Source organism: Pelophylax lessonae (genome assembly GCF_965119305.1).
Source record: "Pelophylax lessonae genome assembly, chromosome: 8".
In the NCBI taxonomy this organism is placed as follows: Eukaryota; Metazoa; Chordata; class Amphibia; order Anura; family Ranidae; genus Pelophylax; species Pelophylax lessonae.
In genome coordinates, this window is record NC_138775.1 from 97,464,299 (window position 1) to 97,479,875 (window position 15,577).

At 44.7% G+C, this 15,577-nt stretch overlaps 1 protein-coding gene across 1 annotated transcript in view; it reads right to left on the minus strand.

Moving 5' to 3' along the window:
- The window catches only part of PDGFB (platelet derived growth factor subunit B), a 36,622-nt gene extending 25,706 nt beyond the window's left edge, over positions 1-10,916 (minus strand). The window contains exons 1-2 of the mRNA XM_082264917.1: positions 10,620-10,916; positions 1,865-1,961 (exon numbers count right to left, since the gene is read on the minus strand). Of these exons, the coding sequence (XP_082121043.1) occupies positions 1,865-1,961; positions 10,620-10,676 (154 nt within the window). The 5' untranslated portion in view covers positions 10,677-10,916. The remainder of the gene's footprint in view (positions 1-1,864; positions 1,962-10,619) is intronic.
- Positions 10,917-15,577: the final 4,661 nt, after the last annotated feature.

The window sequence follows — 15,577 nt, forward strand, 5'->3', positions numbered from 1 at the left end:
TGCTAGGGTCGCCAGTACAGTATTTGTACATTGATATCATATCCCCCCTCAATCGTCTCTTCTCCAGAGAGAATAGGTTCAGTGCTTGTAGTCTTTCCTCATAGCTGATGTCCTCCATTCCCCTGATTATTTTTGTTGCCCTTCTCTGGACTCTTTCCAGTTCCAGCACATCCTTCCTGAGGACCGGTGCCCAGAACTGGACAGCATACTCCAGATGTGGCTGGACCATTGTAAAGGGTTCCTTCTCCACTGACCACCAATGTAAATGGTTCTTTCTGCATCAACTACAAATGTTACGGCTTCTTTCTCCGCTAACCACCAAGGTAAGGAGTTCCTTCTCTGCTGACCACTAGTGCAAAGGGGTTCCTCCCCACTGATCACTGATTTTAAGAGTTCCTTCTCCATTGATCTGCTCTAGGTACCACTAAGTTCGTCACATTGTTTATTCCTTATTTATTTTTTAGCTGAGGTTTCTGGAGACCTGAACATTGTTTTAAGGATTCCTCTATATTATAAAGGTTGAGAAAGGCTGGCCAAGAGGTTTAAGAGACAAATGGATACATCTGAAACAAAAAACCCCTTTACACAAAATCTGATAGAGGTTGCCGCTCCTGACCCTTCTATTTGAAAGCTGGTCGACATTATCAAAAGAGGGTCACCAGTGGAAACCCCTGTATTCTTCTTATGACAAGATTACTTTGAGGGTTATTCCCTAAGATACTTTGTCAATAAACATGTTGAAAATACAGAAGAAAATGTGGTGTTTGTGTGTGTGGAGGAGGGTTGGCTTTGATTATGACTTCAATGGTGATTGTTACTTCTGTCCTATATAACAGAACAACGCATCTGTTGCTGTTGAAGCATGCACATTTACAGCATTGTTCACTCCCATCTAAATAAACAAAATAATAATTTATTGTTTGTAGAGGAAGGAGATAATTAAGAGGAGCTCATTGGTTTGCAGGAAGATAATTTCATACCAGGGAAGCGTGCATAGCACAGATATAAACAAGGCCTATCGTCAATGGTTTTAACATAATTAGCAGGGAGGATTAAAAACAAACAGCACGTCTGCCTGTTTTAAGCCTGGAAATAATTTAATTCATATATATATATATATATATATATATATATATATACACACACATACAGAAAGGCATATAATGTATAAACCAGTAAAGAGCAACCAAGTGCAGAATCCTCCCCTGCTGCATCCCTAATATTTTCATGCCAGATTCCCATTGGCATGGCCAAGGTTTAGCACCGCTGTATGTACTCTGTAGGTATTAATAGCACACACAGCTGCTACAGCTGGATGAAGTCTGGAAGCGAGAGGGCGGTTAGTGGAAAAGGGGGGGGGGGGGGCGCAAAGAATTCTTTTCAAGCACAAGCCAGAGATGGAGACTTGCACAACAGACAAAGAGGGGAAGTTGTGTCCAGACACAGATAGCCGAGTGCAAGGGTCTGACGTGCGTACAGAGACAATAGCAGAAAGGGAGGTCGCAGTGCCACATAGCAAACTCTGAGCTACAGCAAACACTGTGCTCCTGGCTGGACTCCCTGCACACATGGGTCAGCCCTTTGTACTGATTAACCTAGGCTGGGGTGAAGTATGTGTGTGAGTGCGCGCGCACGTGTATACATGTATACAGTATATGCCATTGACATGAAAAAGGTTTGTACCCACATGAGATCTAACAACAGAAAATTTCCAGCAGACAGGTCGACATTATGATCAGTCAGAAACGATTTACAATTTGTTACACACAAATGTAAAGAATATGAGCATCAGGCCAAAAACTTCACCTGTAAATAACCATCTTCTAAAATATGTGTATGAAAAGACAGTTCTGTAGAGATTTACCTACGGAATCTATTTGCAGCAGTCTTCGTATATCGTTTATAGACTTGACAGATCCTGCTGCAATTTTCTCGTACATCTCTTCTGGAATAGGGTCCCCCTGTTAAAGAATTAGCAGTAAACTTTTAATATGATCATCAAAGAAGCATGTGTAATAATTACTGAAAATAACTTTAATAAATCTATATGAAGATGACAGATTTACATTTTCATGCTAGAGAAAAGAAGCAATGACCATCCTTATCTTCTGCAGACATTCACACTCTCCCGGGAATGACTTATCATGTAATTCGTTTAAAATGCATCTCATCACAAAACTGAGTCATATACTGTCACTGAATATCAAATAAGCAGACTGTCTACAGGTGTAATATTTGCATTCAGTCCCTAATTTTATCTTATTTTCTCTTCTGGTGGCATGACTGAATGCTACATAAACATTTGATATGATTTTCACATTTTTTGTATGTTAATTAGGGGCATTGTATTCAATTAAAAAGGGTGTGGTTTTACAAGAGCCTAGTTATGAACTTACCCCCTTGCTCTTACAGTATCCCTATCATCCCAATTTTCTGATCTTTGTAACCCCCACCCCCCTTCTGTAGAAGACTGTAGGATCCCTACCCAAACACATCCCTTTACAGATTGCTGCAGGAAAATATTTTCTTATTTTCAGATCACTGTACTGTCCCCCATTTCTCCCTTTCCCATAATCATGAAAAGGTCCCTAACCTACAACCCCACTTGCAGGTAACTGTAGAGTCCCAAGCCACATAAACCACATTTACAGATCACTGTGGAATGTCAAGCCAACTCCTTTTACAGAATACTTTTGGTCTCTGGCCAACCCACAAACCATTTCACAGATTATAGAGGGGTACCCAGCTAGAGCTCTTTTAAGATTACTGTGGGGTCCCCAATGATCCATCCTATATTCTTTACAGATCACTTGGAGAACACAGCCTACCCCCCCCCCCCCCACCATCCCCTTACAGATTCCTCTGGGGTCCCAAGTCTACCCCTTCCTGTCAATAATACTGTGGTGTCCACAAAACACTGTAACACTCCCAATCAACTCTCAAACCCCCTTCACAGAACACTGCGGGTCCACAGACAACATTCCCTACACAGGTGGAGTTCCTAGTCCCCCAATTTGCAGACTACTATGTGATGCCAGTCATCCTCCCAACAATATCCATTTTGTTAGGGTAATAGGATGGGCCCTCCCTTTATAAGTAGGATTCTTATCTAGTGTGTCCCACCCGAAAGACTAATCAGATACCCAACATTAGTAGGCCTGAGGAAAGCCATGAGGCTACACAGGAAGTTTCCACTATGGCCCAGCAGAAGTGTAGCAATATGCTACAAGACACAACACTGACAATGAACAATGTCAGCCCCGCACTGCCAATAGCTAAGTTATCTGACTAGTCAATGTTGTAGAGCCATGTATGTGGAAGCTAACAAGCAAGTAATCAAACAGCAGACAACACTCTCTGGGTGTATGGGAATTGTACACAGACGCTGCTCTAGACACAGCTGTAGCAGGACAACAGAGTAAAATGCCGAACTGCACTTGAAAACCAGGACAGTTAGAAAGTATGGAATATTTGACATGGCTTACTCTTCAGACAACATGAATGGATGTTTCATGAACATTTGAGATGTTGCTGTTGAGCAAGTGCAGCTATGTCAATCCAATTCAGTACACAAGCAACAAAATGAAGATAGATTGCCTATACTTGGTGAGGGCAGAGAGCAATGGTGATGTGAAACGAGTAGCCACCCACAGCAAACACTCATATTTTACTTTCATGGAAGGAGATGAATGAAATAAGAGAGATTAAACCTCTCAAAGTATACTCAATAGGTCAGTAGCAAAGAAACTTTCTACCACTTCAAGTTTCAAAGCAAACTGAATAACAGATGACAACTGCCACCACTAATTGTTCCATTAACGCCATACCAAGATATATGATCAGAAGACTTAAATAAAATGAGAAATAACTGTGTTAACATGTAGACCATGCTATTATTTACGTTGTCTCTCCACTACAGTCACTAAAGTGGGGTACACACTAGTAGAAAATCTTTGCCGAAAATTCCCGTCCGAGGTAAAACCGTATGATTTTCGGCTAGTGTGTACACAACTTTCAGCAGCCGACATTTTCAACGAAAAAAAACAGAGGGACAAACACCAAAATGTTTATCGTCTGTCTCCAGCACAACCAATTTTGGTTTAATGTGTATGCAGTACGTCCGCGAAAAATCGGATATGAAAGACCACGCATGATCTGAAGTTGCTGACGACCCGGAAGTCTAGGAGCAAAGTCCCCCAAAAAAAAAAAACGGACGAGAAATGACGTGAACATTATGCACTGTCAACTAAAAACAGTTATGACCGCTGAGCATGAGGGAGAAAAATCGGAGGATATTTCGTCCGATTTTCGTCAAGTGTGTACGAGCCTTAAGACATCTCTGTGTGTTGGGGGAGTCATAAAACATATCAAGTCAACAGAAAACATCAGAACACATCTAATACACAGCTTGAATTCCCTTCCAAAATTTTGTGAAGGTGTTTAGGCTCTGCACACAGTTCTCCCACACATAAAAACCCAGCCCAGAGAGAGAAACAAGCCGGGACAAAGAAAATTCTGGCATGCAGCCTTTCTAGGAAAGAAATACTAGGACCACAAGGAGCGATGCCAGCTATTGTTCAGAGAAATGAATGCCCTGATGTAAAGGTGAGAAGGCTAAACAGAGAAAGCGGAGCTGAGGGAGGAAAGGACTGGAGGTTGGCAATCATGAACCACTTGCTGAAATATTAAGTATCTCTCTACTATAGGCACAAGCATCTTGATAAGCCTCAGCTACAAGTGGAACTACAAGTTCCAGGCTTCTTGACGATGGGAAGTGCTGTTGCTTCTAAAAGTGTGAGTTACTGAGATCCTGCTCTGTAGCATGCTGATGAACTTGACAAATGTTAGTCTATATTCATACTTAAGCAATATGAAGTACATTTCCCAAAGTGCTTCAATGCTCAACATCAAGAATCCCAATATATGAGTGTCACATGCATTTTTGAAGCTACTGAAGAAAGGAAAACGCTGCTCCAGGTGTATAGTGTGTAGTAATAGCCAGGAGATAGGATAACCCATAGAGTGCTGGCCCCGGCCCGCCTCCGTGGGAACACTTGTAGAAAAAGAAATTAGCCGCACATCCAGGGATTCCAATAAGTTTCAAATACCTTTAATTCCAAAATGTTGCAAGTGATGACACCAAAGACACCAACATGAAGTCTCGTAGACGCGTTTCAAACATACATCTTGTGCTTAATCGTTACTAAGTAATGATTAAGCACAAGATGTATGTGTGAAACGCGTCTACGAGACTTCATGCTGGTGTCATCACTTGCAACATTTTGGAATTAAAGGTATTTGAAACTTATTGGAATCCCTGGATGTGCGGCTATTTCTTTTTCTACATGTATTTTTGAGGCGCTCCAACTGTAAAGACCAAAAACACACAACTCAGCTCCTAAAGAAGCTCATGTACTTTTTCAAGCTTTAAGAGAAACGATGCTCAGGTGTTAAGGGATACCATTGAATAGAATGGGAATCTTGCCCTCTTCTAGTAATGATCTTTACTTTGGCTAAAGCAAAAATGCTCAAGCTTGAAAGCACCCAAAAAAAAAAAAAAAAGTGCATGCACAAATGTGCATAAAAAACTTTTCAAAAACACTTGAAGAATCTCAAACTCAGGTGTAAAACCTACCCTGAAGCAAAGAACTGCAGATATATGCACAATAAAAAGTACAAAAATGCTAATGTGTAAATATGTCTTATCTAAGGAGAATGCTAAGAGAACATTGCTATTATTAAATCAAGATAAAAGTAGCAATAAACTGAAGACTTGTAAAAAGAAAAGAAAAAATACTATAAACAAAGAAACAAAGGAGGCAATGAGGTCCAGACATCCTGACATGTTGCACCTGTACTGGAAGGCAGCCAAGGAACATGTATCATTACAAGAAGTGCTTCAAACCCTGCCCAGTCTAAGCAGCCCAATGTTTTCACATTCCTGTTATGTCCTGCCAGGCAGGTAGGCAACAGCTGGAAAGCCAGCTCCTGTCTACCCTTGCTGTGATACATGCTCTTAGATGTACTGAAGTTCTAGGGGCATCACCAACCAAACCAATCCTGTACATTCCCAAGTATTGTTACTTCATTTAACCACAGCTGGGATCTACATGCATATCTTTGATGTTACTTGGGGAGAAGCTATTGGTTAATTCACATTGCTTAGACGTAAAACTGACACGGGATGATTCCTAACCTAACTACAGTCAGCAACCAGTGTACGTGTATGGGCACACTGTGACCTCCCCAGCACTTCCAGGAAGAATAAACCATGTAAAATGGATTTTCCTGGATAACCTTATACAATGATGCCATTTCCTCAATCTATAAACTTCAAAGGATAACAAAGCTAACAGACAAGCATAGCGATCCTTAGTTTAAAAAAAAAGTGACAGTTGTTTTTCAGCCAAGATTACAGTTACATGGCTGAAAAAGAGATCATTGAACTTGTGTTTTTAAGTTTGTGACTTGGATTCTATATATGTTTCTTTCATGTACGTTCCATGGAACAGTCATTTGCCAGGTAAATTTTAAACCTGCTTTTTATTTGCTTAAAAAGCAAAACTTAAACTTTTTTTTATTTGTTAGTTCTACGAAACCCCAAGATTCCTCCAGATGTTGCTAGGGGTTCCTAGACCAATGAGCGATTTCTGCATCTAGGATACGCTATCACTGACATCAATGAGCTTTTCAGCTGTCAGTAAGGGGGGCATTCTTCCCATTGACCAGCAATGTAAGCAGCATTTTTCTCAGTGACTGCCAGTGCAATGGGGCTCTTCTCCATTGCCTAACCATCTAAAGGGGGTCCTTCTCCACTGACCTTCACTCCAAGGGACCCTTCTCAACTGATTGCCAATGTAACAGAGCACTTCACTGACCAGTAATGTAACAGAGCACTTCACAGACCAGTAATGTAACAGAGCACTTCACAGACCAGTAATGTACAGAGCACTTCACAGACCAGTAATGTACAGAGCACTTCACAGACCAGTAATGTAACAGAGCACTTCACAGACCAGTAATGTAACAGAGCACTTCACAGACCAGTAATGTACAGAGCACTTCACAGACCAGTAATGTAACAGAGCACTTCACTGACCAGTAATGTACAGAGCACTTCACAAACCAGTAATGTACAGAGCACTTCACTGACCAGTAATGTACAAAGCACTTCACGGACCAGTAATGTACAGAGCACTTCACTGACCAGTAATGTACAGAGCACTTCACTGACCAGTAATGTACAGAGCACTTCACAGACCAGTAATGTAACAGAGCACTTCACAAACCAGTAATGTACAGAGCAATTCACTGACCAGTAATGTACAGAGCACTTCACGGACCAGTAATGTACAGAGCACTTCACTGACCAGTAATGTACAGAGCACTTCACTGACCAGTAATGTACAGAGCACTTCACAGACCAGTAATGTAATAGAGCACTTCACAGACCAGTAATGTAACAGAGCACTTCACAAACCAGTAATGTAACAGAGCACTTCACGGACCAGTAATGTAACAGAGCACTTCACGGACCAGTAATGTACAGAGCACTTCACTGACCAGTAATGTACAGAGCACTTCACTGACCAGTAATGTACAGAGCACTTCACAAACCAGTAATGTACAGAGCACTTCACTGACCAGTAATGTACAGAGCACTTCACTGACCAGTAATGTACAGAGCACTTCACTGACCAGTAATGTACAGAGCACTTCACAGACCAGTAATGTACAGAGCACTTCACAGACCAGTAATGTAACAGAGCACTTCACAGACCAGTAATGTAACAGAGCACTTCACTGACCAGTAATGTACAGAGCACTTCACAGACCAGTAATGTAACAGAGTACTTCACTGACCAGTAATGTAACAGAGCACTTCACAGACCAGTAATGTAACAGAGCACTTCACAGACCAGTAATGTAACAGAGCACTTCACAGACCAGTAATGTAACAGAGCACTTCACTGACCAGTAATGTAACAGAGCACTTCACAGACCAGTAATGTAACAGAGCACTTCACTGACCAGTAATGTAACAGAGCACTTCACAGACCAGTAATGTAACAGAGCACTTCACAGACCAGTAATGTAACAGAGCACTTCACTGATCAGTATTGAATGAAGCATTTTTCTCAGTGACCATCAGTGTAATGGGGCTCTTCTCCACTGCCCACTAATCTAAAAAGGAGCCCTTCTCTATTGACCTCCAAACTAAGGGGTCCTTCTTAACTGACCAACAATGTAACAGGGCACTTCACTGAGCAACAATGTAAGGAGCATTTTTCTCATTGACCATCTACGTAAGGGGCACTAAAATGGCCATCAATGTAATGGGGCCCTACTTCACAGCCCACCAATCTAAGGGGACTCTTCTTCTATTACTCACAAAGCACTTCATCAAGCACCAATGTTAGAGAAATGTCACTGACCACCTATGTAAATGGAGACTTCACTGACCACCAGTGTAAGGGTACCACACTGACCACTAACGTACCAGAACACGTCACTAACCACCAATGTAACAGAGCACTTCACTAACCACCAATGTTACATTGGTGGTCAGTGAAGTGCTCTGTTACATTGGTGGTCAGTGAAGTGCTCTGTTACATTGGTGGTCAGTGAAGTGCTCTGTAACAGAGCACTTCACTAACCACCAGTGTAACAGAGCACTTCACTAACCACCAATGTAAGGGGGAACCACACTGGGAACTAGTGTAGCAGGCCCTTCTTCACAGACCACCAGTCTAAATGGGCCCTTCTTACTGACCACCAATCTAACAAAGCATTTAGCTTACCACCAATGTAAGGGAAAATTCACTCACCACTAATGTAAATGGAGACTTCACTGATGACCAGTCTAAGGGGCACTATGCTGATCATCAATGTAACAGAGCACTTCACTAATCTCCAGTATAAATGGGAACTTCACTGCCCGCCAATACATGTGGGCATTACGTTTCTAAGGACCACCAATGTGAGGTTTCTTTCCTGGCCATCAGCATTATTTGTTGCATTTCATTAGTATTACTGAAAATAATGATGTTGTATAGGGCAGCCCCATGTACCAAATACAGTAAGTATACCACATTCCTTACTCTTCTATTTATTATTATATGAAATCACTTGCTGTTCACACTATAGTCCCGTGAGCTGTGGATATAACAATTATAAGCAGGGGTTCCCTGAGACCTGAACAATTTTTCAAGGGTTATTGTGTAATTAAAAACGTTGATAAAGGCTGATCTAAAGGAATCCATCAAAGATACTTATCACTGAGCATTTTTAACTCTCTCCAAGTTTGTCTTCCTATCTCCTTCATGGCTGTCCTCTCCCTGCCTCCCAGGCAAGTATTTGTGTTGTAATGTAACCTGCCCTCCTCAGGCATCTCAGAACTCTGTCCCTGAGGCTGCACATTCACTGCTGTGATCACACTTCCGCAAACACACACACAGTCAGTCCCTGGCAGGTGCAGCGGGCCATGACTCGGGACTGCATGGGTCACCTCTACAACTGGCACCCACTGCCAACCACCTTCCCACACCACCCATGTCCAAACACAGCATTCCCTGTGCTCTTATCATAACACATCTATGGAACTGTCACTTCTATGCATGCACTTTATATCAGAGGGCATTATTTTATGTCCACCCAGGACTTTGTTTTCTAGATTCTGCCATGGACACCTAGAAAGTCACCATTATGGCCAGCTGAAGGACAGGATTAATTTAGGGCAAACATCTGTGCAATAATCTTGACTTTTACATAGAGAATCCCACAAAGAGCAATGAAAGAATGGTACATTCAGCAGATCCATACAACAAAAATGAAAAAGGGCTTAAATAAGCAAATAATAATAACAACACATAATAATAATAATAATAATAATAATAACATTGAAAAATAAGAAACAATTATAATAATCATTAAAAATAATTATAACAAAAATATTAATGTATTGATGATGATAATAGTATTATTATAATAGTAATAATAAATAAAAATAATCATTTTAAAAATATTATTAAGTAAACATAATAATAAAAAGAATGCCAATACAAATAATAATAATAATAATAATAATAATAATAAACATATGATATACTTTTCTGACCTGACATTGTGGGGAATCCTTATTGATATCTTCACTTCAAATTCTCAACACTTTCACCTAGAATTTACAAAATTCTCTAATTGGAACCAATCAGACAAATGTGTAAATCCTGGGTGAAAGTTGTATGGATCTTGGGTGAAAACATTCACAAGCAGACCCCTATATGATTAGTAAAACTAAAAAACAAGCAGCTTATTGGTTGAGCTAGATGGACTTGTGTCTTTTTTCAACCTTCAACTATGAGGCTTCCATCCGATGTGTGCTGTATAATGGACAGCCCATTCGATCTGTACACACACTATGGATATGACAAAGTTGCCCATACAGTAGATCCAAGGTGCACAGTAACTCAGAGCAGCCAATTAGAAATCACCTTTCATTAGTTCAGCATATTCTCACTCATGAAATCTCATCTCTAATTGGTTGCTATGGTAATGTATATTTTTGGTGTCTCTGGTAAGGCTGATGATTGGTCATGATTATCCCAGATGATCGGACTCACCTCAGCACGAACCGCAAAGAGGAGCCCCAAATACATTATCAGACCCCCCAGATTCATCCTGTAGTCCGGGGCAGAATGTGTGGTTCATGTATATAGCAGCTGTCAGCTCGGTGTAGACAGGGAATGTGACAGCGGAATCCTCCTCCCTCCCCGGAGAATAGCGATCCTTATTCCAGAGTCCGGGGGATGGAGAGGAGATGCCAAGGTGGGATGGCTGGCATCAATAGTCCATGTCTGCTCCACATGTACACAGGACCCGGGCACTGCAGGCACTGAAACTCAGCTCTAGTCTTTAGATGTCGGAGTGGAGGGGCGGGGAGGGGCGGGGCCGAGACACATACTAAGGTGTGTAGGGGGCCGGATGATGGGCGGGGAGACACTGACAGCGCACACAACATGTGGACAAACCATTCCAATCATTTACCAATGTGTCATGTCTGTCTGTCTGTGTGCTGCTAATGATCGCAGGGGACCTCACACCGAGCTCAGCACCTACTCACTGCACACATCACCCTGGGTGATTCTATGTACCCTGGATGGACACAGAACACAGGGAACTACCGACCACACACATCACCCTGGGGTGACTCTATGAACCCTGGATGGACACAGGACACATGGACCTACTGACCTCACACATCACCCTGGGGTGATTCTATGAACCCTGGATGATCACAGGACACAGGGACCTACTGACTGCACACATCACCCTGGGGTGATTATATGAACCCTGGATGGGCACATGGACCTACTCACTGCACACATCAGCCTGGGGTGACTCTATGAACCCTGGATGATCACAGGACACAGGGACCTACTGACTGCACACATCAGCCTGGGGTGACTCTATGAACCCTGGATGGGCACAGGACACATGGACCTACTGACCGCCCACATCACCCTGGGGTGACTCTATGAACCCTGGATGGACACAGAACACTTGGACCTACTGATTGCACACATCACCCTGGGGTGATTCCATGAACCCTGGATGGGCACAGAACACATGGACCTACTGACTGCACACATCACCCTGGGGTGACTCTATGTACCCTGGATGGACACAGAACACTTGGACCTACTGATTGCACACATCACCCTGGGGTGACTCTATGAACCCTGGATGGACACAGGACACAGGGACCTACTGACCGCACACACCACCCTGGGGTGACTCTATGTACCCTGGATGGGCACAGAACACAGGGACCTACTGACCTCACACATCACCCTTGGGTGACTCTATGTACCCTGGATGATCACAGGACACAGGGACCTACTTACCACACACATCACCCTGGGGTGATTATATGAACCCTGGATGGGCACATGGACCTACTGACCACCCACATCACCCTGGGGTCACTCTATGTACCCTGGATGGGCACAGGACACAGGGACCTACTGACCGCACACATCACCCTTGGGTGACTCTATGTACCCTGGATGATCACAGGACACAGGGACCTACTTACCGCACACATCACCCTGGGGTGATTATATGAACCCTGGATGGGCACATGGACCTACTGACCACACACATCACCCTGGGGTGATTCTATGTACCCTGGATGGGCACAGAACACAGGGACCTACTGACTGCACACATCACCCTGGGGTGACTCTATGTACCCTGGATGGGCACAGGAGACATGGACCTACTGACTGCACACATCAGCTTGGGGTGACTCTATGTACCCTGGATGATCACAGGACACATGGACCTACTTACCGCACACATCACCCTTGGGTGACTCTATGTACCCTGGATGATCACAGGACACAGGGACCTACTGACCGCACACATCACCCTGGGGTGACTCTATGAACCCTGGATGGGCACATGGACCTACTGACCGCACACATCACCCTGGGGTGACTCTATGTACCCTGGATGGACACAAGGACCTACTGGCCGCACACATCACCCAGGAGTGATTCTATGAACCCTGGATGGACACAGGACACATGGACCTACTGACCGCACACATCACCCTGGGGTGATTCTATGAACCCTGGATGGACACAGGACACAGGGACCTACTGACTGCACACATCACCCTGGGGTGATTATATGAACCCTGGATGGGCACATGGACCTACTCACTGCACACATCAGCCTGGGGTGACTCTATGAACCCTGGATGGGCACAGGACACATGGACCTACTGACCGCCCACATCACCCTGGGGTGACTCTATGAACCCTGGATGGACACAGAACACTTGGACCTACTGATTGCACACATCACCCTGGGGTGATTCCATGAACCCTGGATGGGCACAGAACACATGGACCTACTGACTGCACACATCACCCTGGGGTGACTCTATGTACCCTGGATGGACACAGAACACTTGGACCTACTGATTGCACACATCACCCTGGGGTGACTCTATGAACCCTGGATGGACACAGGACACAGGGACCTACTGACCGCACACACCACCCTGGGGTGACTCTATGTACCCTGGATGGGCACAGAACACAGGGACCTACTGACCTCACACATCACCCTTGGGTGACTCTATGTACCCTGGATGATCACAGGACACAGGGACCTACTTACCACACACATCACCCTGGGGTGATTATATGAACCCTGGATGGGCACATGGACCTACTGACCACCCACATCACCCTGGGGTCACTCTATGTACCCTGGATGGGCACAGGACACAGGGACCTACTGACCGCACACATCACCCTTGGGTGACTCTATGTACCCTGGATGATCACAGGACACAGGGACCTACTTACCGCACACATCACCCTGGGGTGATTATATGAACCCTGGATGGGCACATGGACCTACTGACCACACACATCACCCTGGGGTGATTCTATGTACCCTGGATGGGCACAGAACACAGGGACCTACTGACTGCACACATCACCCTGGGGTGACTCTATGTACCCTGGATGGGCACAGGAGACATGGACCTACTGACTGCACACATCAGCTTGGGGTGACTCTATGTACCCTGGATGATCACAGGACACATGGACCTACTTACCGCACACATCACCCTTGGGTGACTCTATGTACCCTGGATGATCACAGGACACAGGGACCTACTGACCGCACACATCACCCTGGGGTGACTCTATGAACCCTGGATGGGCACATGGACCTACTGACCGCACACATCACCCTGGGGTGACTCTATGTACCCTGGATGGACACAAGGACCTACTGGCCGCACACATCACCCAGGAGTGATTCTATGAACCCTGGATGGACACAGGACACATGGACCTACTGACTGCACACATCACCCCGGGGTGATTCTATGAACCCTGGATGGACACAGGACACATGGACCTACTGACCGCACACATCACCCCGGGGTGACTCTATGAACCCTGGATGATCACAGGACACATGGACCTACTGACCGCACACATCACCCTGGGGTGACTCTATGAACCCTGGATGACCACAGGACACATGGACCTACTGACTGCACACATCACCCCGGGGTGACTCTATGAACCCTGGATGACCACAGGACACATGGACCTACTGACCGCACACATCACCCTGGGGTGACTCTATGAACCCTGGATGGACACAGAACACATGGACCTACCGACCACACACATCACCCTGGGGTGACTCTATGAACCCTGGATGGACACAGGACACATGGACCTACTGACCGCACACATCACCCTGGGGTGACTCTATGTACCCTGGATGGACACAGCACACAAGGACCTACTGACCGCACACATCACCTTGGGGTGACTCTATGAATCCTGGATGGACACAGGACACATGGACCTACTGACACAAGACACAGGGACTACTGACCGCACACATCACCCTGGGGGTGACTCTAGGAACCCTGGATAGACACAGAACACTTGGACCTACTGACGACACACATCACCCTGGAGTGATTCTATGAACCCTGGATAGTCATAGTGAAGAAATGTCATCAGCACACCAAGGATTCATCAGGCAAGTTGCCTGATGAAGGGGGCCCTGCGTGGCTTCGAAACATTGCTACATATCTACTGTGTGACCATGGAATAAAGCTTTGGACCCTTTCAAGGAATCCTTAGTTTGCTGATGACATTTCATCACTTTGAGTATCCACAGTTTCCAACCTATGGTCATTACAGCACCAAGCATGACTGAACTGTCAGTTATCTTGAAATTGTGCGCGGGGAATATCGCGGTTCTACTGGATAGACATAGAACACATGGACCTACTGACCGCACAGATCACCCTGGGGTGACTCTATGAACCATGAATGCTCAAAGAACACATGGACCACGATAAATGCATAGCACTATGTATGACTATTCTCCATACTCTGGATGTCCAGCAATCAGCATTAGCACTAGGGATGGGCTTGCATGTGTTCAGAACCAGTTAAGGTCAAAACCCAGAACCCAGCTGTCATTCCTGGTACAAGGAGCTACAGGCAAGGGGATTCCCTGTGACATCATTGCTCTAATATGGTCACATGGCCATTATAGGTCAATGGCATTGACCTTATATGGCTATGTGGCCATATAAGGCCAATGATGGCTTGTAAATGTCAGCTGTGGAGCAGGGAATCCCCTGGCCCTGCCTACAGCTCTTTGGGCCAGGACTGACAGCTGAATTCTGAGTTTGGACCCAAATCCAATTCCTAACAAATGAAAGCTCATCCCATTATATTAAAGGACAGGATAGGTTCAACTTTAGGAACACATTACACCCGTATATACGGTGTAACGTAATATGCTCCCAATCAACTATCTCCCACCAACAGAGCCTTCTCCTTGCCAATTTTGCTTGCACATGATTGGATGATGGAAGGCAGCAGAGCTTTACCTCATTCACAACGATCTGGGGCTAATTCCCTTCAGTGTCGGGACAAGGTCATCTAGAGCCCAGGACGAGCATGCCAAATTGCAACCCCCCAAGATGTATGAGCAATATGGGTCAGAACCCCCCCCC